Source organism: Dipodomys merriami, unplaced genomic scaffold (assembly GCF_024711535.1).
Source record: "Dipodomys merriami isolate MVZ:Mamm:240054 unplaced genomic scaffold, mDipMer1.0.p SCAF_10, whole genome shotgun sequence".
NCBI lineage: Eukaryota > Metazoa > Chordata > Mammalia > Rodentia > Heteromyidae > Dipodomys > Dipodomys merriami.
This window is the reverse complement of record NW_027202271.1, coordinates 30,320,052-30,344,197: the sequence shown is the minus strand read 5'-3', so window position 1 is coordinate 30,344,197 and position 24,146 is coordinate 30,320,052. Positions and strand designations below refer to the sequence as shown.

General features: G+C 37.8%; 1 protein-coding gene across 6 annotated transcripts in view; it reads right to left on the bottom strand.

The window, feature by feature from the left end:
* Positions 1 to 9,822, bottom strand: part of Cnot2 (CCR4-NOT transcription complex subunit 2) — an 89,973-nt gene extending 80,151 nt beyond the window's left edge. For 3 of the 6 annotated variants that reach the window (XM_069988538.1, XM_069988588.1, XM_069988577.1), the window contains exon 1: positions 9,751 to 9,822. In XM_069988538.1, coding sequence (XP_069844639.1) covers positions 9,751 to 9,755 — 5 coding nt within the window. In that variant the 5' untranslated portion in view covers positions 9,756 to 9,822. Of the gene's footprint in view, positions 1 to 9,181; positions 9,294 to 9,750 lie in introns of those variants that run through there. The other 3 variants (XM_069988566.1, XM_069988547.1, XM_069988555.1) reach the window with 2 other exon arrangements.
* Between the last annotated feature and the right edge of the window lie 14,324 nt (positions 9,823 to 24,146).

Here is a 24,146-nt window from a genome sequence, read left to right as displayed (position 1 = left end):
TATAGTTATTATATTTTTAATGGAGGAGTAATTTAAGATTTGGGATAGCAGAATTCTAGTTTCTTAGAAGAATTTTACTTGGAACAAACTTTTTATACCAATACAAAATTATACAACCAGCAAACCTAACAAGCATGTAAAATAAATAACTAGATTTTACTGGAAAGAAAGTAAATACAATGCCTTTTCCTTCAATGCACAACACTTTTTAGACTCATTACTTTGTAATTCATTTTTCTTACTTGGCTACTGTATCTATTTAGTACTATTCTGCTTTCCTTATATGGTACTTTTAGGGCTTCAAAAAGCTCAGTACACAAAAGACCTTACAAACTTAAGGAAGAAAGAAATGTAAAATTTTCACATATACTACACACACAAAAAATTAGCAATAGTTTCAAACTACTGCTCTGTAATTTTCAAGACTCCTTATAAATCACAAGTGTATTTTTTTTGGCAGGGAAGCAGTCATAGGGCCTGAACTCTGGGCCTGGGTGCTGTCCCTCAGCTCTTCAGCTCAAGGCTAGCACTCTACCACTTGAACCACAGCACCACTTGGGGCTTTTTCTGTTTATGTGGTGCTGAGGAATCAAACCCAGGGCCTCATGAATGCAAGGCAAGCACTCTACCACTGAGCCACCTTTACACCCCCCACAAGTGTGTTTTTTAAATAAGCATGATACTTTTTTGAAAAAATGGTTGCCTAACAATAAAGCACAAAACACAGCTATAAAAAATGAGAATAACTCAAGGAATATTCATAATGTACACTCTTACTGAAGAAAGTGAGGCACACTTTCTGCTACATATAGTTACAAAACATAAATGCCAGGGTTTCCACACATAAAAGTACCCAAAATACATAAACTGGCTGGCATGGAATCATTTATGGTCACTTCACTATCTCTCAATTCCCCTAAGTTCAATAAATCAGATATTTAATTAAATAAAAATGCATAAACAGCAGTGTTGCATGAGTACAGTAGCATCACAAGATAAACATAAATAATGAATGGAATAACATATTTAAAAACTACCTGGTTCATTACAACTAATAATTAGAATTGTTTTAATACTCTCAACATACTTTACAGTTAACTAAAATTCTCTTCCTTTTATTAACTTAAAGGGCAGCAGCAATATTGACAGCATGTATTATTTTTAAAGCTGAGGCTTTTCAATACTAGTTGATTTGTCCTAGCACACAGCTTATAAAGTAGAGCTCAGATCAGAATTTATCCCAGATCAAAACCCATATTCTGAATCTAACTATGGATCCTTTCAAAATATTCTCTATTGAAGATGAGAACATATTCAAAAGTAAAAATATTATGTAATTCTCTAAACTTTCACAAAAATAAACAATAGGTGCTACATTAAGCATTTTCCCTGAATTTCCAAGTGCTGCAGATACAGCAATGCTATTACTTCCTTTTAGTGCTCCAAACACTACTCATGTCATCTAGTCAAAATGTTCAATTGGAGACACATGTCTAGACTTAAAGTGCAAGACTGTATTCTTCTTGTTTACATTTGTAAATGTGATACAAGAAAGGGCATAATAAATTGTTGCTACTTCTTTTGACTCCAAAGCTTATCTTTAATGTAACAAGTCCCTCCAAAAAAAAAAGACAAAAAAATGCCTACAAGAACCTTATGTCTAAGAGCAGCTGCAGTTATTCATCCTCATTTTTCAAACCTCAAGTTTTTTTTTTCAGAAACCGGAAGAAAAGATGTCAGTTAGTTAAAAACCATAAAATGAGCCTGGTACCAGTGTAGCTCATGCCTGTAATCCTGGATAGTCATGAGGCTGAAATTTAAGGATTATGGTTCTCAGCCAACCCAGGCAAACTAAAAAGTCTGTGATGCTCATTCTCCAATTAGCCAGCAATAATGCTGAACCAGTGAGTGAAAAAACCAATTGAGAGAGAGCATGATACCCTCATTTCAAGCCCCAGTACTGACATAACAAATAACAGTAAGTGGTGACTTCAATTCAGGAAGACTAGTTTAGTTTCAAAGACTTCAACTTGATGAAATCAAGATACATACAATCATCAAGATACATACAATAAAAATGGTATGTAATAACTACTACACCAAAGTAATTCCTAGCTCAAATTACATTCACAGGAAATCAATTCTTTTCCTTAAACACTTATTTTGGAGTTCTGAATGTCAGATTTACAATTCTGACAATCTAAAACAATGCACAACAGTTTTGTGTAGTATTTTGACTAATATACACACCCACATATATCTATAACAGAATTGCAAAACAAGCACTCCTAATACAGATATTAGTTTTTATTAGTGAATCTTACCACAAACTTAGATTTTACTGGTTATTTTAGTTCAATCAAACATTAAATCTTACAACTACAAATTATGTCAATTAACACTTAAATTTTTTCTGTCCTAAAACATTAAGTACCAAATTTTACCCATTAATATCAAAACTGAACTACTGGCTCTGATTTATCTGTATTACAAACAACTTCTCAAAAAGATACCAACTACAGGGTTTCAAAATCATACAGTTCTTAATATTAAAAAACAGCAAATATGCATACAAAATACTTTCATCTAGCACAAAAAACTGTATTATATCATGAAACTCATCATTTTAATCTACAAATAAACTGCAGCAACTAAAATGTGCCCCTGAAGTATAGATATTATTATTACTTCCACTGTTACGAAAAAAAGCCACTAAATAAAAATGGTACCTGACTCCAAAGAATCAATATAAAAGGTATCACATAATGGCTATTTCATTTTTTTAGCTATCCTTCTTGCAATCCTAGAATTGTAAGAGCTATGGAGGATTACCATGCTGGTTTTAAACCCTAGCAGTCACCCAGAGAAACACAATTCCACTTCCATACCCTTTCCCACAGAATGAACTCAAATTATCTCCATACTAGCTCAAACATCACTTCCCTGAAACTAACTCATTACCTCCTTCAACAAGATTTCTCTACCCTAGCATTTCTTACAGCATGCACAAAGCTTAAAACCTGAGAATTATTCAATGCAAGAAACACATAGTAATATGAACAATCATAGTAATATTGAGCAAATCACATAGTAATATCGAACAGTACAAGGAAAATTGGATGAAAACGATTGCTAATTTCTAAGTCTACTATTTAAACTGCAAAACTAAAAACTTGTAGAGATTTTCACTTCTGTAAGGAAATATAAATTGTGGAAAGTTACATGTTTTCCTATATAATTTTCCATGAAGACAGACAGACCCACAATTCTGTTAAATGTAAAACACTTTTAATATCTCTTAACAAAAAATTCCTCCTCACACTAGGCACCAGCTACTCAAGGCTAAAACTTGAAGGATCACAGTTCAAATGCAGCCTGGGCAAAATTTCCAATTAATCTCCAATTAACCAGCAAAAACCTGGACTGGAGGTATAGCTCAACTGGTAGAGTGACAACTATGAAAAAGAAAGCTGAGTGAGAGGTTGGAGTTCAAGCCCTGGCGCGCACACACACACACACACACTCTTCACACACACACTCCTCTTCACACACACACACACACACACACTCCTCTTCACACACACACACACACACACACACACACACACACACACACACACACACACACACACACACACTCCTCTTCCCAATAAGTCTTATGAAGACTTATGTAAGACTATATAATATGCCACAGTATTTTCAGGAGTTAAGAGACAAGGACTATGTTTTAATTACTCTTCTCCCCTATGATTTGCCCCACTTATGCAGAAAGCACTAAAAAAACTGTTAGGATTTTTTTTTTTCATTTTTAACCCTGTAAATCATGATTCTACCTCTCAGAATTCTTCTCCTTCCCTCTAGAAAAACATTCATCCCAATTATTGTATGCCTTTTACCTTTTAGTTTCTGCTCAAATGAAATCTCTATACAGGTTTTCTCTTGAAATAATCCTTTTTTTCAACACTAGTCAAATGCTAATATTTTAGGTTCTTCATTACATACATGATTATATAAATTAGACATGTTTACTTGTTTTTTTAATGTCTTCTCCAGAATATTAACTTCAGGAATAAGAAAACATGAATCATCATTGTATATCTACTCTAACAAAATAACAACTCCAACTACTAAAAACTTTAAAACACCATGAGTGCTAAGACCATCCAACTCATAGAGCCTAAAATTTAAATTCAATCCAAGTGCTACTAAAAGCCAACTTATAAATATTTTGCAGCGAGAAGAACAAGTTTTAACTCTTTCAAAACACAGAATTTTAGGATTTAAGGACATTTAAAGATCAAGTCCAAGTTTTCAAACTATACCGTGAAACATCTGAGTGTTTCACACATCTGTGCTTTACCCTGAAACACTGGATTACAGTTATTTTACAGATACACATTTATTTTAGGTTATGTCTTCTGCATATGTATACATATGCGCGCACACGCGCACACACACACACGCGCACACACACACACACACACACACACACATGCACACACATAGAATCCTATGTGTCAGTTAAAAAGCACCTTGAAGATTCAGTTGCCAGGCTATCTAGTTTTGCTACAGACCCCAAAGTTTGGCCTGACAATCTAAGATTATACCTAAAATTTTTATAGGCAAATACAGATTAGAAAGGATATACTCTTAAATTTTTCTTATTTCATACCACACAGGCTCATTATACATAATCATAAAAAAAAAAGCACACCCCCTGCCAGGAACCTAATGGCTCACACTTGTAATCCTAGCTACTCAGGAGGCTGAGATCTGAGGATCAAGGTACAAAGCCAGCCTGGGCAGGAAAGTCCCTGAGACTCTAATCTCCAATTAACCACCAGAAAAAAACCACAAGTGGTGCTGTGGCTCCAAGTGGTAGAGCGCTAGCCTTGAGCTGAAAAGCTGAGGGACAGCGCCCAAGCCCAGAGTTCAAACCCCACGACCGACATAAATCAATCAATCAATCAATCTCTGGAAAATATATAGCTAAGTATAATATAAAAAGGTTTTCTACAGTTATAAATCAAACACTAGAATCTCTCCTAAATGAAGTTATGGGAATCATTTATTCTATTTGGGTTCTACTTCTTCAAAGCAGACACAAAGCTGCATCACTATCTCTTATCCAAACCCTAGAAGGCCAGATGCTTCTCAAAATAAGTGCTTTTCAGATTTCAGGAAGGCAAAATTGTGTATGCACCATAAATGATATCACATCTCCGTCTCACAGACAGACACACAGACAGACACACGGATACAGACACAGACACAGACACAGAAACACACACACACACACACACACACACACACACACGAATGGAAAGTAAAACTTTCAGGTAAGTGGCAAATACATCCAAAATATTTTTAAGTATATACAAATTACTAAGTGACCAGTAAAGGAAAACATCCTACTTTTTCTACATAACTCACTGTTTTGCATTTTGCATATTGCCTTTACTTATCAAGATACTGTAAAACATTTTATGATTTTACAGCATGGTCCCCAAAGTGACTTGCAGATATCTGCATCTGTATTCTGGAATAAAAGCTGTCAGAAGACACTAATGATCCTATTTCTAGGTCATCCCTAGTAGTATATTAAACGAAGATGCCATATCAGCATGATCCAAAGAGTTGAATTTTAAAGTAGAAATCAAAGAGAAAAGCTAAAGAAGAAAGTAAAATTAAATACTGCTTAAGCTCAAAGGCTCAATTAATAATCAAGGTAAAAATTATAAAGCTGGAGTGAGGGCTCATGTCATAATCCTCGTTTCTGAAGGATCATGGTTAAAGACCAGCTAGGGCAAAAAGGTCCTGGGACCCCTCACACACAACTAATAAAAACTGAGTATTGACATGGTGACAAGTACCTGTCATTTCAGTAACAACCATAAATAGAATTACTATCCAGGCCAGCTTGGGCATAAATGTGATCTTTTCTATACTTGAGAAATAACTAAACACAAAAAAGGAGTAAAGGTATATATGGCTCAAGTGGTAGAGTGCCTACCTAGCAAGCATGAGCTCTTAAGTTCAAACCTCGTACTCCAAAAATAAACTTAAAACCCTACTTTTCCTTCTACATATAAAAGCAAACTTTCTACTGCAGATAAAAATTTTAGTATACCTTTCTTCAAAGTATCTAATATTGTATCACAATGAAATTCAATTCCATTAAGTATCACCAGCAGAAATCATCTTTGGTCAGGAAGAAGTCATCAAGATCAACAAACAGAATGACTCCCCCTATCATAGCATTAAATTCCTTGACCAACTGTGTATGTAATTCCATTCAAACATTACAGTACAACTCAGTACAACCCTGGCTCTAAACCTGCTACCATGGTTTCTTTTCCTGCTTGCTTACAAAATCCACTGGCAGTCTAGGTAACAAAATCATAAATATTTAGTAGTATCTTTTTTCCTAAGATTATCACCATTCATATAAGTTTTCCTCAAATGACTATTCAAGCAAACATAAGGGATCAAGTATGCTTGTATGAAAATAGGCTGAACCTAAAAATTTTAATTAAAATTTTTAACTAGGGACCGGAAATGTGGCTTAGTGGTAGAGTGCTTGCCTAGCATGCATGAAGCCGAGGTTCAATTCCTCAGTGCCACATACACACAAAAAGCCAGAAGTGGTGCTGTGGCTCAAGTGGTAGAGTGCTAGCCTTGAGCAAAAGAAGCTCAAGGACAGTGCTCAGGCCCTGAGTTCAAGCCCCAGGACTGGCAAATAAATAAATGTAACTAAAAATACTATTATTTTTAAAGAGCAAAAGATGGTAAACTTTTTCCTAGGCTATTAATATCTACTCAAAATATCATATATGCACATATATAAGGAAAGGACATATTTTCTTTCTACATCACCAGAAAGATCTTATGAAGCAAATTTGTCACTAGTAAAGAAAAAAGTGTAACTTCCCAAGAAGTCAAAAAATTCTATAATGGTCTTTCAAAGTATAAGTATTTTCAGTATGGTACCTACTAAAGAAATGAAAACTAGGGGCTGGGAAGGTGGCTCAGTGGTAGAGTGCTTGCCTTGCATGCATGAGGCTCTGGGCTGGATGCCTCAGCACCACATAAGCAGAAAAAGCCGGAAGTGGGGCTGAGGCTCAAGTGGTACAGAACTAGTCTACACCTGAAGAGCTGAGGGACAGCGCCCAGTCCCAGAGTTCAGGCCCCACAACTGACCAAAAAAAAAGAAATGAAAACTAGAACATGTGGATTCAAAGACCTTTTTAACTAAAATCTACCTATAAATCAGAAATACTTATTTACTTTTGAGCAAAGAAAATGTTCAGGTCTTAACTAAGGAAGCATCTCTGAAAAATCAAAATGTAAACATCCAAAGTTATATAAAGTGGGAGGAAAAAAGTAATTATTTCTAGGGCAGTACAGCGTTTTCAGTTTTTTATCTTTATTTTGTCAAGTAGTGAGTTACAAATCACTCACACATGCATTTTGCCCTCACTTTTCCATCATATAAACTTCCTTTAAAGTATCATAGAAACAAAAAAATTTTTAAGGCTGTATTTATTGCTTGGTTAGACCAACAGACATTCTCTTAGTCTCTCAAATCAGATTAGGTTACAGATATCTCTACTCTGTATAATTAGAACAAAAGGACTTGCCAACAAATGAAATGTACATTTCCTTGTTTGGACTAATAAAATGTTAATTAGAATGTAAACAGTATGATAAGTATTATATTTCCTTGTCCACAATGCAAAAAATTCACAAAAATCACTATAATTCAAGTCTTCAGAAAAAAAAAAAAACGAGGTAAGAAGTAACATTTTAAGATTAAAGTAGATTAACAAAGTCAAGAAAAGTGGGCAGCGTGGAAGGAATTTTTGTCTTCCTCAGTGTATTCTGTACTTCTTTTCCACTAGATTTACGATTACAGAAGAACTGCAAACTATAAAGAAGCGCAACATACACTCCCTTACTAAGAATCTTGATCCAATAAGAAACATTTCAATGAAACATGATCTGAATGTAGACATTTAAGCACTGCAATGTGCTGGGATTCTTAATCAACCCTTTAAACCTTAGATGAAGACACCTTCCAAAACCCCCCAAAATACTCACTGGCATTTAGGGAAGAAATCTTGTCAAAAATACTAAGCATTATCTAACTCAACATAAACCGGAGATGTAAACAGGTACTTTTAAATGTGTATCCAGTCCACTCCATACTTCATCATCTCCACTTACGCTGTTTCAAGAGGCAAATCAATACTAGCACTAGCAGTTTATGAGCTCCAAAAGTTCGTAGTATCAAGTATGACAGGAAATGTGTTCAACTGTGAACATTAAACTCAATACAGCCTTGCTCGTGAACGTATTTGATTAAGAGAACAGTTCTATCATTTTTGCCCCAAACCTAAGGGTTCCTAACACTACTTCACTGGGAACTGTTCAGATGGTTAAGAAAGGAGTAGGATTCTGACCAAGAGTTGTATGAAAATGAAACAAAACGTTACACTTGGGTCTTCCGGATGTTGAAAAATGAAGCTGTCAGAGTATTTGAAGGAAGTTGATGTTTATGCTCATTCAGAGGCAGTGGTACCCGTAAGTACGACTTCTGTGGTAGTGATACGGAACTCCTAGGTACTAGAATAAATGCAAATCCTAAAAATATGGAAATGCTGTTACAAAAGAACACTACAACTCACTGTGGCCAAGAATCAAAGTAACCAAGAGTTAGCAGCAGCCTTTTCCAGCACAGGTAACAATAGTATCTCAACTAAGAACTACGGGGAGGGGGTGGAGGTGTCCTTAACTCGAACTCGGCTCTTCCATGAAAAGTTTTAGCTAGATCTAAGACAGCAAAAGGTGGAGGGGGGCCCCCGGCGGAAGTAAAAAAAAAAAAAACAAAAAAAAACCTAGGGCTGCAACTTCACAGTCAGGGGCGTCTCGGGGAAGACTCAGGGCTCTTCACCACCACCAGGACATCCTCACTCTCGGGATACAGTGACAGGAGCGGCATCACAGGCGCACTCTTCCTTTCTCCCTCCACCTTGCACGGCCTTCGGTACCCCCAGGGCCTGCAGGCTCCTGAGGCCCGTTAGCCGGTCCAGGGTGGTTCTCTGCACACACACACACACACACACACACACACACACACACACACACACACACACACACACACACACACACACACACGCACCGGTGGCGGATGTGCGTGTCTTGAGATGGTGCAGGGCCAGAGCACCGACCAGCTGCTTGCTGCAGGGAAGGTTGGCAGGGCTAACTAAAAAGCGGGCCCGGGCTGCAGGGGTGCCGCCGCGGCCGCCTTCTCCTCCCAGCCCAGGAAGCAGCGCGGCGGCGGCGGCGGCGGCGGCGGCTCCCCGGCGCTGGCGGGAGCCCGGGGGGGAGCGCAGTCCCGGGGAGCCCCGCCGCCCGCCGCCCGGCCCGGGCCCGGGTTCCGGAGCTGCCGCGGCGAGCGGCCCGGGCACGGCGGCGCTCGACGTCCCGTCTGCACCCCCCCCTTCCACACCCCCTCCCTCCCTCCCTCCCTCCGCCGCCGCCACCCCCCTCCCCGCCCGCCCCGCTCTCCCTCTCTCGATTGGAGCCCAGACAAAAGCAACGGGAAGCGGCGGGCCGGGAAGCTACCCGCGGACCCCGGGAACCACCGGACCGGCCCGGAGGCATTCCCCTGCCTTGCGGGAGCCCCGATTCCGCTGCCCCCGCCGCGCGCCCCGCTGCCAGACTTCCGAAAATTGGCCAAAAACTCACCGCATGAATTTTCTTGTCCCGCGGATCCAAGATGGCGACGTATCCACCGCGGAGGCTGCTGGGAGCAAGACCTTTACCCTCTGACCCCCGCCGTGACCCCCGTCGCTCCGGCTTCCCTGAAGGCGGCGGCGGCGGCGGAAGGTGGGAGCGGCGGCGGCCCGCTGGACGGGGTTGGGAGCGAGGGGAGGCGGGTGGACCGCTTCCTGCGAGCTGGAGAGCGTGGTGGAAGAGGCGCTTCCGTCCCCCGGCGTCCTCTCCGCGGCTCCTCCAGACGCCGGGAGGCTCGTCGCTCCTGGGCCGCCGTTATAGGCCGCGGGGCGTCGGTGGCGGCTGCCGCCTTTCCCGGGGCCGCCGGGGCTGGGGCCTGGGGGGTCTGGGGGCGGGGCAGGGTGCCGTGGCGTCGGCCCGCCCACCGGCCAGAGCCGAGCGTGTTTGTGTGCCGTGTGGGTGTCAGGGTCGGCGGCCCACACCTGCGAGAACCGGGGCCCCGCCGACGCGCGCTTCCCGCCGCAGACCTGACCGCTGTCCCCTCTCCTCCCTCAGTCCCTGCCGCCAACACGGCCCGCGCCCGGGCTGCCACGACGCCACCGCCGGAGAAGTGAGTTCCCCTCGGGCGGAAGCCATGGGGTCTGCTCGCCCCCCTCCGCTCTTCCTTTTCGTGATAAATACAACGGGGAGGGAGGGGGCGGGAGGAGGAAGTTATGGGCGCCTGGTTCGAAAAGCCCTGTGGTGCCGATCTCCCAACCAGCCGGAGTCGGTTGAGTGTCTTAGGCCTCAGATTCCCTTGGGAGCGTTGACCCTGATCGGTGTCGCCAGCCACCAGACTGGGACATGATGATGGCTTGAGTGAAAAAACTTCAGAGTGAAGTCTCTGCTCACCAAAAGAATAGTTGTCAAAGTAAAGTTAAATTTCCACACTCCCCCCCCCTCTTTCTTTTCCCCCCCGCAATATAGTTATCTTCCTTTATTCCTTGGTATACCTATAAACTTTTTATTTCTTCCTACATATTTCAGACTTGAAGCCTGTGTGTTTTGAAGCTGTGTAGGTTCATGACGTGCAAATTGTTATTTCTATTTAAGTGGTATCCATTTGTTAATGTAAAAGTACGCTGAATTTGGAAGTAAATAAATTTTCTGCTTTCCTGGGTGGTTTCTTTTGTGAAAATCACCTTTTCTTTCCCTTCCCCCCGAAAAACTCCCCACTGTAACCCACCTTAAATTTACCATTGAAGGCCTAAGGCAAGAAATAGTAAGAAAAATAAGCATTCCCTAAAATGAAAGATAATGTCCTCAGCTCTTCAGCTCAAGGCTAACGTTCTACCACTTGAGCCACAGTGCCATTTATGGCTTTTTCTGCTTATGTGGTACTGAGGAATTGAACCCAGGGCCTCATGCATGCAAGGCAAGCACTTTACCACTGAGCCCAACATGTTTTTATTGTAAGGTATTGTTGACATATTCACTGATGTTATAAGTTTTTCACTTCCGGAAAATTCAGGAAATTCTTTATTCCTGTCCCTCCCTTTCTCCCAGTCTTCCCAACAGTTCTTTTCCTTATTTTTCTTTATCTTCTGTCATGTTAATATGTACTACCATAAGGTAGAGTGGAAAGGACTGGATATACTTTTTTGTGTATACAATATGTATAAGTACAAGTACATGTATATATGAATATGCATTATTAAGCATATTGTGCTGTTAATGATTTGGAGCCATAAAAAATAAGTGATAAAGTTGGGTACACTTCCATGTATAGAGAAATATTATAAATATTACTATTCTACGCTTAGTTTGACTTACATATAAGACCTTGTTATGGCCAAAAGATGTACCATATTGTCACCATTTCTAGTCCTTGATAATAAAGCTGTGTTATCTATTTTCTAGGGAACCTGCAAGATTATTACAGGAAGGAAGAAAAAATTAATTGGTGAAGCACATTGGCAAATAAACACAGCACTGCCATATATTTGGAACAGAAACTTGACTAATCATCTAATATAATTACTGGAATTTGAATTTTTGGAATCTTAACTCAAGTGATAATATAAAAGTTCAGTAGTGCTGCTTATAAGTAATAATGTGTTACACATTAGTCTTCAGTTGTTATTTTAACAAGTAATTTTCTTGATAGTGCTGACAAAACTTAAAAAAGGGGGCTGAGGTATTTCTTACCCTCAGAATATTAACTGGCAGTATACTGGAGCAGTATGTATCAAAACTTTGAGCATGTGCTCATGACCCAACATTGCTCTTCTAAAAATGTATCATGAAGAAATAAGGATTCCTGGATTGCCAGTTTTTGCTGCCTTGGGTATACTAGAATAAGCAGTATCTTTTCAATGAATAGCTCTCAACAATTGTTACTGTTCATTGATAAAACAGGAACTCATTAGATAATTGAGGAGCCTAGCACTAATGGCTCAGGTCTGTAATCCTAGCTATTGAGGAGTTTGGTATCTGAAAATCATAGTTCAAAGCCAGCCTGAGCAGGAAAGTCCATGAGATTCTGTCTCCATATTAACCATCAGAAAGCCAGAAGTGGCACTGTGGCTCAAAGTGGTAGAGTGCTAGCTTTGAGCAAAAGAGCTCAGGGACAGTGCCCAGGCCTTGAGTTCAAGCTCCATGGCCAACAACAAAAAAGATAAAAGAGGAATAGAAATACGTGGATAATTCTAGAAAACATCACCACATACCTAGTTGCCAAAACTGAATCCTCTTCCCTCCTTTTTTTCTCATCCCCAAATAAGCACTTATTCCTGTATATTTTTCCTTCTGAATCTTCTAAATTCCAGCCTTAGCTCTTCATTGCAACAGTTATTCTCTTCATCCTACCATTTAAACTTTTGAGGGTGTGTGTGGGGGGGGGGGGGTGTGGGGGTGGGTGTGTGTGGGTGTGTGTGTGTGCGCGTGCACGCGCATGTGCGTGCGCACACATGCGCACATGCTTCAGGAACTGGGCTATGTCCTTGAGCTTTTGTCTTGAAGGCTAGCACTCTACCACTTGAGCCACAGATCCACTTCTGGGTTTTTTGGTAGTTAATTGGAGAGAAGAATCTCACAGGCTTTTCTTCCCTAGGCTGGCTTCCAGCTGCAATCCTTAGATCTCAGCCTCCTAAGTACTTAGGATTATAGGCATGAACCATCAGTGCCTGGAGATTTTTAGTTGGGGTTTTCTGCAACTCTGTAGTCTTCCAAACTACCATCAGTTTTAGTTGTTTTATTTTTTTTTTTAGTTTTATTTTCTACACTTCTAAAGGTTGTACAGGACATTAAAATTTAATACTTATAAGTATCCAGTGCTTCTTGAGTGACTACTATATGTCTTAGGAGATTTACTTATCCACTGCATAAAATCATTTTAATGATAATTTTATCATCTTAATGATAATTTTATCACCTATAAATGAAAACACAAACTTTTTTCCAGGCAGAAAAGCAATTTGATTAGGACAAATAAACAGTTAAGAATTAAGAAATAATTAGCCGGGGTGCTGGTGGCTCATCCCTGTAATCCTAGCTACTCCGGAGGCAAGATCTGAGGATCATGGCTCAAGCCAGCACAGGCTTGAGACTTATTTCCGATAAACCACCAGAAAAAAACTGGAAGTGACACTGTGGCTCAAGTGGTAAAGAGTTAACCTTGAGCTGAAGAGCTAAGGGACAGCTCCTAAGCCCAGAGTTCAAGTCCCACAACAAACCAAAAAAAAAGAATTAAGAAATAACAGAAGTAGCACACAGGTCAGGCTTAATGCTAGTTAAGCACTGTTTAAGCACTTTTACATCTGTTAACTCGTGATCATCTTATGTAGTAGGAAATGATAACACCTGTTACAGATTAGAAACTGTCTACTAGTTCAAAAGAGGGAAGTGTAGACAAAGCTGGTGTGTTAGAGATCGCTTCACCATGGCCTTGTTGAATGACACGTAGTTAAATGTAAATAAATTGAAGAGAACTCAGTAATGGGAGTAGCTTGAGCAGAAGACTATTAGTTTGCTAGGGCTCCCATATAAAATCCTTAGTGTGGGTGACTTAAGAAAAATAAATTTACTCCTCACAGATCTGGAGACTTATACAAGTATTAGGTTTTTTCTGAGGACCTGTCTTGGCTAGCTGATGGCTATCTTTTTTCAAGCGTCTTCACATGGTCTTCCTTCTGTCTTGGTCTGTGTCCTAACACTTTTTATAAAGACACTAGCCTTTTGGGATTAGCTCTTACCCATGTGACCTCACTTTACCTTAATTATATCTGTACAAACCATGTCTTCTGTCTTTATGTATATGTATGTTTGTGTGTGTGTGTGTGTAATGTCCTTTATCTTCTCAGTAACTTCTTTTCCCCACCCCCTCCCCATGTTCTGCTGCTATACCTACCTCCCCCTTTTGCATTCATAATCTATGATAATCATTTTTGGTCTATACTCCACAAATAAGTGAAAACAATATTTGGCTTTTTGAGCTTGGTTTATCTCAACATGATCTCTAGTTTCATCTATTACAAATGACATTTCTTCCATTTATGGTGGAGTAATATTCCAGTGTGTATGTGTGTGTGTGTGTGTGTGTGTGTATGTGTAAACACATATACTTAGACATTTATTGTACACCTCAACTGATTTGACAATTGGGCTGTTGTGAACAGCTACAATAAACATGGGTATACAGGAATCTTTCTTGTATACAGATTTACTCCTTCAGATGTATGCCCAAGAGTGGTGTGGGATGGGTCCTTTTGGTAGTTCTATTTTAGCTTTTGAGGAAGTGCGTACTGATTTCCATAGTAGTATTACATTCCCACCAGCAGCATATGAAGTTTCCTTTTTCTTACATGCTGGCCTACATGTTGCTTGTTTTCCTGATTGCCATTCTGACTGGAGTGAAATGGAATCTTACTGTAGTCTTGATTCATTTTCTTTGTGGCTAAGGATGTTGAACATTTCTTCATGTAATATTAACCATTACAAATACAGTTTCATTTTGAGATACCAGGGATTAGGACTTCAACATATGAATTATGTTGTGGAGGGCACAATTCATCCCGTAACACACAGGGCAGCAGAAATCAACACAAGCCAGTAGGTCAGAATCAGAGGGGTCTAATAGGATTTGGACAGACGAGTGTGATGGAAATTTGGAGTGCTAGGGATGATATGGATGATTATTGATATGGACATTTATAAGTAAATCACTCTATTCACAGATTTATCTTTAACCCAAAAAAGAGGAGGAAATCACTTGTTAAAATAGTTTGCCATTAGATGTGGTATCAGATCTTTTGTCACCTATAACGTATCCCACTAAAATAATAGTTATATGTCAACATAGCTCAAGGTCAATGTAAATTTTTTCCATTCACATTAATTTCTTACAATAAAACATTTCCTGTACAATGCAGAAGAATCAAAGACTATTTTGTTAATTAGCCTTTGTTAAAAGTACCATTTTAACATTAAAAATATCTTAAAATATGAGTAAGGTGTCTTCTCACTTAAAACACCAGTTATTACACACATTACATATGAATTACAAGTATCTTCAGTTAAAAAATTAAGCCAAGTATGGCACTGCATACCCACCTACTTGAGAGTTGTAGGCAAAAGTATAGCCTTGACAAAGTTAGCAAGACCCTGTACAAAAACAAAAGACTTGGAAACCCTGCATTCAATCTTGAGTTAACTCCCAAGAAGAGGTTTTAGAGAAATATATAACAGTAAATCAATTTTAAACACGCATAGTTAAATCTGTTGAAAAGGAACACATGGTTATATAGTAAAATAGTGAAAGTAACTTGTATATTCACTCCAGTTTTAATGGGAGAATTATTTGTACCTCTTAAGAAGTAATGGTCTTAGGACTCATCAAAATGATAAATATTAGCCTATTTTTAAAAAAACAAAACTTAAGCTTATGGCAAAATTACATTCAGTATAAATGAAAACTAAACGAGGTAATAATAAAGTATATAGATAATATAATTCTAGAAAAATCTTGGGCTTGGAAGAAACGACATAAAAATCGTCTACTGCAGACTGTTAATTCTATAATTCTTAGGCTCAAGAACTCTTTTTATGTTTAAACTCAAATTACCCAATGGTTTTTTTTTGGCCTTATTTTTTGAAAATGTTCATATTGAAAATATTTCATGGATGGAACATAGCTGAGCAATAGATGATACAATCTTACTTGGTTTCCTATTGCTAATCAATTGTATCACACAGTTTGTGAAATAAATTTCTGAAGAACTAAATGTGAAGAACATACTACAAGGTACAAGAAGTAACCTAAAACAGTATGGTAACCTACATCTGAATCAACCTACTTCTGAGTGCATGTAAACATTTATCATAATGAGGAGAAATCAATAAAAGGAAACAGTTCAGCTCTGAAAGGATTAAATAGAAGTTCTGACACATGGTTTCTTCTAACCTTCCTACATTACATTACAATACCAGGAAAGAAAAGTCTGGGAAGTGGCGCTGTAGCTCAAGTGGTAGAGCCCTCGCCTTGAGCTGAAGAGCTGAGGGACAGCGCCCAGGCCCAGAGCTCAAGTCCCACAACCGACAAAAAAAAAAAAAAGTATTAAACAAGCCGGGCACTGGTGGCTCACGCCTGTAATCCTAGCTACTCAGGAGGCTGAGATCTGAGGATCGCGGTTCAAAGCCAGCCCGGGCAGGAGAGACCGTGAGACTCCTATCTCCAATAAACCACCAGAAAACCGGAAGTGGCGCTGTAGCTCAAGTGGTAGAGCGCTCTCCTTGAGCTGAAGAGCTGAGGGACAGCGCTCAGGCCCAGAGTTCAAGCCCCACGACCGACAAAAAAAAAAAAAAGAAAAGAAAAGTCTGGCTCAGAAACTACACATTTGTCTAGTACACATCAGAAACAACATTTTCGAAATGAAAACTAAATGATTTAGTCAATAGTTAAAGAGCAGTTTGTTTTAAAAAAAGGAACTTACTGTGGATTATGTGGTTAAACATAAATAGTATTAGTTCTCAAAACCTGCATTGGAAATTTTCTGTGAAGCCCCAGATGATTTAAACAATAGTTCTGAATATAAGTAAGTCTTCAGTAAGACAAATGTTTCACTGAATTAACAGGACCTATTAAATGACTAAAGTTTAAGAAAAATTGACAACAAATTCAGGATGTGAGTATTAAGCTTTGAAATCATTCAAAATATACAGGACAAGAAGAGTTTAGCTTGTCTACCCAATCTATAACAAATTCAGTAGCAGCCCTAAACACATACTGGATCATAGGCTTGTTATTTTTTTTGTATATTGTATATATTTTTGTATATTAAAATCATGAACTCCTATGTTCTAAAAAAGTATTTTAAAAGAATGAGACAATAATGTACTTTAACTGAAATAATCACCATTCTAAAATAAGTCTATGGCGGTAAGTAGCCAGCATCTCTAATAATGCTATCATTTGGCAGAGAAGGCATGTCTTTTTGTACATATTCTTTGTGGAAAAAAAACTGGATCTGTCTTCTATACAGACAGGTTACTGTTTACTTATAAAGCATTTTGTATTACTTGAGTATCTTTGTTAAATTTTTCAGCCTTTTGTGAAATCTCAGGATGACTATAGTGATAGTGTATCAAGCAAATATAAGCAGAATATCTATATTCCTATGTATTTCAAGTAACATGATGTTTAAAATATGAAATTGGTAATGAAAAATAGAATTTGGAGAGTTCTTCACATACTTTTATTGTTATTATTAAGGTGGTATACAGAGGGGCTTCTATCTCATAACTCAGGTAATGAATTTTTTTTTCTTTTTTTGGTCAGTCTGGGACTTGTCCCTGAGCTTTTTCACTTAAGGCTAGCACCCTACCACCTTGAGCCACAACACCACTTCTGGTTTTTTGGTGGTCAATTGGCAATAGTCACATGGATTTTCTTGCCCGGTCTGGCTTTGAACTGCAGTCCTCAAATCTCAACCACCTGAGTAGCTAGGATTCCAGGTGTGAGCCACCAGTACCAGCCAAATTTTTTTTTATAGACAATCAACCCTTCCTCCCTGTCCATATCACTGCCCACAAGTTACGTAGTTCATTTTCCATTTCGTGTATACTGAATAGCATGATTGCATTTAGAATTTGGGCCTATAAAGATCTCTTATAATGGGGAGTTTTCAAAACTTTGCTTTGTTGTCTTGTCACTTTTCCTGAACTTTTGTAAATTTTATCCTTTTAAAATATTCCTGATATTAACATAAAATGCTTTTATTACAACTAGTTTGGAAAATGATAGAATGTTTCCTCACTAAGGTACAATTTTGCACTCAATATTAATTTGTTATTCAACATTCAAGTGATTGACCCTGTTATGTACTATTCATTGTGTTTTGCCTCTAAGAGATGGGAAAAGCAAACTTGTTCCCTAGCTATGCACCACTCAACACATACAACTTCTGGCAATAGACTTATGAGGTTTATTTCCCAACATACCAAACTTATTAATTCGCCAGCTAACCATGTTGGAGAGGACATTACAATTGATGGTCATCTAATTGAGTTCTGACACCTGCTTCCTGGAGATAATATCAAATCCCACAGGTGAGGACACAGTCCCATAAGACTGATCCCCACTTCAACTGTAGTAGTCAGTATACTTTGTGACTGATAGCTGTACACCAGAATTATTATGACTGTCTCCTTTGGTTCAGTTAATTTGCTAGAGAAAGTTACTTTACTTATGCTTACCCATATATTTTAAAGAATATTACAAAAGGCACAGATGAACAGAGACACATGGGGATGGAAGAGATGCATGGGGCGAAGTATGAGAAAAACATGGACATTTCATGTTCTCCTCAGGTTTACCCCTCTCTAGGAACCTATCAGCTAGACACTGGACCAAGTCCTTTTAGAGGAGCTTTCAGAGCAAAAACATGATTGATTACATCACTGGTCAACAATAAACTCAACCTTCAGCCCACTCACCTCCCCACAGGTGTCAAGCTATTACACTTCAGCTTTACAGATTGTATTCTGCTGTTTTTCATATAAACACTTGAAGAACTGTGGCTACACAATGTGATGATAGTTATTCATGCAATCATTACAGAGGAAAAATTTCTTCAATGGTCTTATTGCTACAATTTATTCCAAAGGTGGTGAACAATAAGAGAAATTCAGTATATTGACAAAGATTTGAAGCACAAAATATGGATCACTAGGTTAAATTGGAGATGTGCTACATACACAGGACATACAAAGGGGGAATTACATTATTATACATACATCATTTTCTTGAAAGTTAAATGACTGATGATTTATTAGATATATCTATCTTTCATATCACATTGTCATTTTGTGTAGGCATGTTGTTTGGTGTTTTTATGACTTGGCATTGAGCTCCTAAGCTCTTTAAATTTCCTAAAAGGTAGGACAATCTTTTGTTCTAATGAAGTTATTCTTGGAAGTTTAACAATACCTTAAGCAAGGACTTAAGCTAACAAATAGCACAACAGGAGTACTCTCATACAACTAGAGGTTTTTGTACATACATTGGTACTATAATACTGAGTGAGAGTTCTCCCTTGCCGTATAATTGTTATGCTCCAAAGCTGAAAATAAAATGTACTAAATTCTTCACATTCTATATAATGCCATAGTACTAAAGTAAATACTGTCACAACCAGCCCTAACATACCATCACAAGATCACAGTAAGAGGAATGGAAGTAAGCTTGATCTAGATGGCCACCCAGGAGAATCAGAAGCTCTGAAAAGAAGCCTCATTGGAAATACAGCTTCCAGACACTGTCACACAGAAATTATTAGTTAGTCTCACCCAGTTAAGGGTAAGTATTTCCCCTTTTTACTCTTCTTCTACCAAAAACCAATAGTATTAAACTTCTAAATTCCTAAAAGCCATTATTTCTCCCACCAAGTTTCCAATTCTCCGTGAACTAGAGATTTATGAGTGGGAGGAAAAGGTGAGATTTGAATTAAGCTGTACGTTGAAGCTTTAAAGCCAGCAAGACTCATTCTTTAATTGTTAACTTTTCTAAGAATTTCAGTAGCCGAATATGATAGAATCTATGTAAGATGCCATTAAAGGAGCCACCACTCAGTGAAAAAAAGGGAGATCTTAGAAAAAGAGAGAGAGATTGAATTCTCAGTAGATTAAAACATTTAATAAGCTAGATATTCTTAAAATGTACACTGAATTTAGTTCATTTCAAAATATGCTTTCATTGAAATCATTCATCATGAACCTTATGAAATTCTGTAATTTTAAAACATCCTTGCAAGTAATTTAAAGATGTGTCTAGAACTGAGTTTTGATGACACTTTGGGGGCTCAGGTAGAAAGAATAGGTAGGCAACAACACTTTGTGGTATTAAGAATCCTTGATGGTTTTCTTTAAAATCTTGTAAATTTTTCACATCACTGCCAGCTACAAAGATTGACAACTGTATTGTTCAATAATGCTATTGTCACTAACAGGCAGCAGTGTCAAAACAATCTGGATATTGTCATCCAGTCAGGATTTTAAACAAGGGTATTAAAGATCAAAGGGGTCTGAATTTTAACTCAAGGCCTTATGCTTTCACTTGGATTTTTCACTCAAGGCTAGTTAGTACTCTACTACTTGAATCACAACCACTTCTAAGATTTTTACAATATTTTAAGTCAGTGTTTTAGTTCCTAACCAAACAACACAGTTTTGCTCAGAAAAGAACAAAGAATAACCCAGAAACTTTAATATTACTTAAGATTTAATATTCAAGGTCAATAATGAATTTTATTGATACTTTCAGTAATATCTAGCAGTATCTAGTCAAACTTTTAAACTATAAAATGGTTTAATGATGGTGTGAAGTACAAAGCGATTGTTTTATTGATGAGGGAACAGCACACGTGATTTACTAACCTCAGATCTGGAAACAAACAATTGGATCATTCTTTTATATAGAGAATGACAGAGTGCATAAAAATTTCTACTACACTCTTGCTGACAAATATTTACCATGTGATAGGCATTTATTCAAACAGAGGGAAAATAGGGCAGTAAGGAAGGTAGATAAGCTTCCTGTTTTGTGGAGGAAATAGACAATAAACAAATGCATAAATATTCAATAGTATGCAGTGAAAAGAAGTATAATACAAGATAAAAGCTAGAGAGTGTCAAGGAAATAAGATGCTCTTTCAGATATAGTGTTCAGTGAAACAGTCTCTGAGTAGATAACATTTCAGCATAAAGATCTACAGGAACTGAGATATTATCAAGTGCATGTTGATATGTATGTTATTTAGGTGTCAAGTTATTAATTGAACATCCCTTGAAGATAACTTTTTTCATGTTGCCAACATCCTAATCCAAGAGACAATTAACTTATCTTTGCAGTAAGTAGCATATTTTACTGTACAGTTATATCTTCATATATAACACATACTTTGTAAACTTTGCTTACAAACATAAAATAAATGTTTATTTTAAAGACCTAGTTTTTTCCTCCTATGAAACAATTCTCTCAACCCATCCCTTTCTAAATGTATTTTTTATATTACTTATTTAATAGGTCAGGCTGTTGTTTGTCTGTTTCAGCTTCTATAACTAGACCATACATTTTCCAAAGACAAAGAACAAATTCTTATCAGTTAGCACATAGGTTTTTTTCACAAAGTAATTGTTCATTATATTTGTACAACTCAAACTTATGCTTTATACCTATATTCCATGTTTAGTTATTAATGTCTATAGTATTATATTTATATTATACTCATTAAAATCTGTATTAGCTTGAGACTATATTTAATACACTTTCCTGAGTAAGGGAACAGAATCAGAGAAATCTTTTCCCTATGGAGATGATAGTTCTATTACCTGAAAAGCTAAGTAGTGAGCCACCATCGCCCAGCAGATTTAAGCTTTTAGTAACTAAAGTAACATTTCTCAGTCAATCCAACAACAAATGTCTTTAGCTATTCCCTCTAAATTGGATCTCATATAAGATTCATTTATAACTATGTCATTAGAAAAAACAGATTGATCTTTGGTCTATCTGTCCCCTACTCACTTAGATCATCACCCGTGGTGCCTATTTCCTAGAAGATTGTGGGGAGGTGGCAAATGGATTCTAGTTTTAGAGAACTGGACAGTACACAAGACCTAGGAATCCAATTACTTTTAGGAGAATTATTGTAGAAAGTTTGAGAAAGATTAAACTGCTGCAAAGTGAACTAAGCTATACACATGATCCGTTTTTCATGACTAGGGACAACGTTAGTGAATTTGGAGCAGAAATAGAGCTTCATGTGAGGTTTAGTTCACCACTAAGTGTGGAGGTATTAAACAGTTAATATTTCCAGCTTTGTTGAATTTTTAGCTGCTATATTGCTCTTTACCTATTTCTCTGTGGAAATTTACTTGTTCCATAAATGATCTTCTGAGATCTATACATATCTGTATTTTTAAAAGGCTTTCGAATAGTTGATTTGATAATACAGTCCAATGAAGCACAGAGCCCATACTTATGTACACATTGCATGCCTATGAAGTGGGCAATCTATTGAAATGCAAGAGATAAAAAAAATCTTAGAAATCTGTTACTTCAACTAACAGAACTTCTGGTTCTGTCTACTAAAGAGCTCTATGAGTACATGTACTTACTAAATTTACCTGAAAAAATATTGCCATTATAAACTTATTAATGAGATTTTTTCATAATCTAAATTAAAATGTATAGCTGTGTTAAAAATTTAAAGATAAGCATTTGTTAAACTGTAATTTTATTTTCTAAGCAACAAATATAAGTTCAGATTGATTAATTTTTTATTTATTTATTTTGAGGTCCCCGTACTAGGGCTTAAATTTAGGGCCTTGTGTTTTTGCTTGGCTTTTTCACTCAAGACTGGCACTACTTGAACCACATTCTACTTAAGAATTCTTGAGGAGAAAAAGTTTTTTTGTTCTATTGAAAATACAGGTTTTTTTTAAAAGCAAACTTAGATTTTCCTTTATGTAAATGACTGTCATCAGCTTGAATTTGTCCATTTCAATAAAAAATATTTCTTTGGCCTAATAAATTAAAAAAAGAGTATGCGCTAATGAAGGAACCCTACTAGTATGCCAAATGATTGCTTCATTGACCTGATCATTACTCATCAGTAGACAGCTACAAAAATAATCCCATATTTTACATTTGTCAGACAAATTTATGGCTTTAAAACCTAAAAAGTACAACACTTAAATCATATTGTACTTAATCAAGATTGTTTAGTTTACATGTTTTATATGGTAGAAAGTAACATTAACCAAGTACCTTTCAATCTAAACTATTAGAATGTATTAATAGCCCTTCACTCCTTAAAATGTGACAACAGTTGAGAAAAACAAAATAACAGTATTTTTCACTTTTGATTTGAAGTTTTAGGCTAACTTATTAGTTAACTAATGGGTGAAACTGATAAATATGTATTACAATTACCACCATGAGAATTCTTAGTAAAACAAATTATAGCCAGCTGGCCCAAGCCCATAATCCTAGCTAATGGAGAGGTAGATATCAGAGGATTGCAGATCAAAAGAAGCCTGGGCATAAAAATTTTCAAGACTTTATCTCAGTCAATGACTTCTTGCTGTGGCACTCACCTGTCTTCTCAACCTACAGTAGAAGCACAATGGCTGGGAACAGAAGTGGGTACCTATCACCCCCAACAACATAAGGGTGCACAAAGAGGAGCACTGTAACCCAGACTGGCCCCAGCATAAGTTGAGATCCTGCCTCAAAAAATGACCAATGCACAAAAGGGCTCACAATTGTAATCCTAGCTACTCAGGAAGGTAAGATCTGAGGATTGCAATTTAAAGCCAGTCCTGGCAGCAAAGTCCATGACACTCTTACCTCCAGAAAAAGCCAGAAGTGGCACTTGTAGTTCAGAGCGCTAGCCTTTAGCCCAAAGATGCTCAGGGACGGCATCTAGGCCCTGAGTTCAAGCCTCAGGACGGGCAAAAAACTGCCCTCAATCCCCAGTACCCGCCCCCCGGCCAAAAAACAAAAAGCTTATAAACATAGAACTCAAGAGTCAATCCTCCTAATTTGCTTTCTAATGTTTTATTGCTTACTGCTGATATTGAGAACCTACTGCCAACCTTGAGCTTGTGTCCAGTAATCTACCATAAGCAGATGGGGATACATTGGATAGCAAAACAGACCCTAATCCCTGCTTTGTAGGCTAAAACTCTAAGAAAGTAAGGCAGGCAACAGGAAGAAAATAGACATATGTTTTAAGTGACTAAATACAGAAAAAAAGACAAAGCAGAGAAGGATATAAGGAATTGAGTTAGAGATTGGGTGCATGGAAGATTATAATGCTAAATAGAATGAAAGTGTAGTCCTCTCTAATGTGATAACTAACTAGAAAACCAAA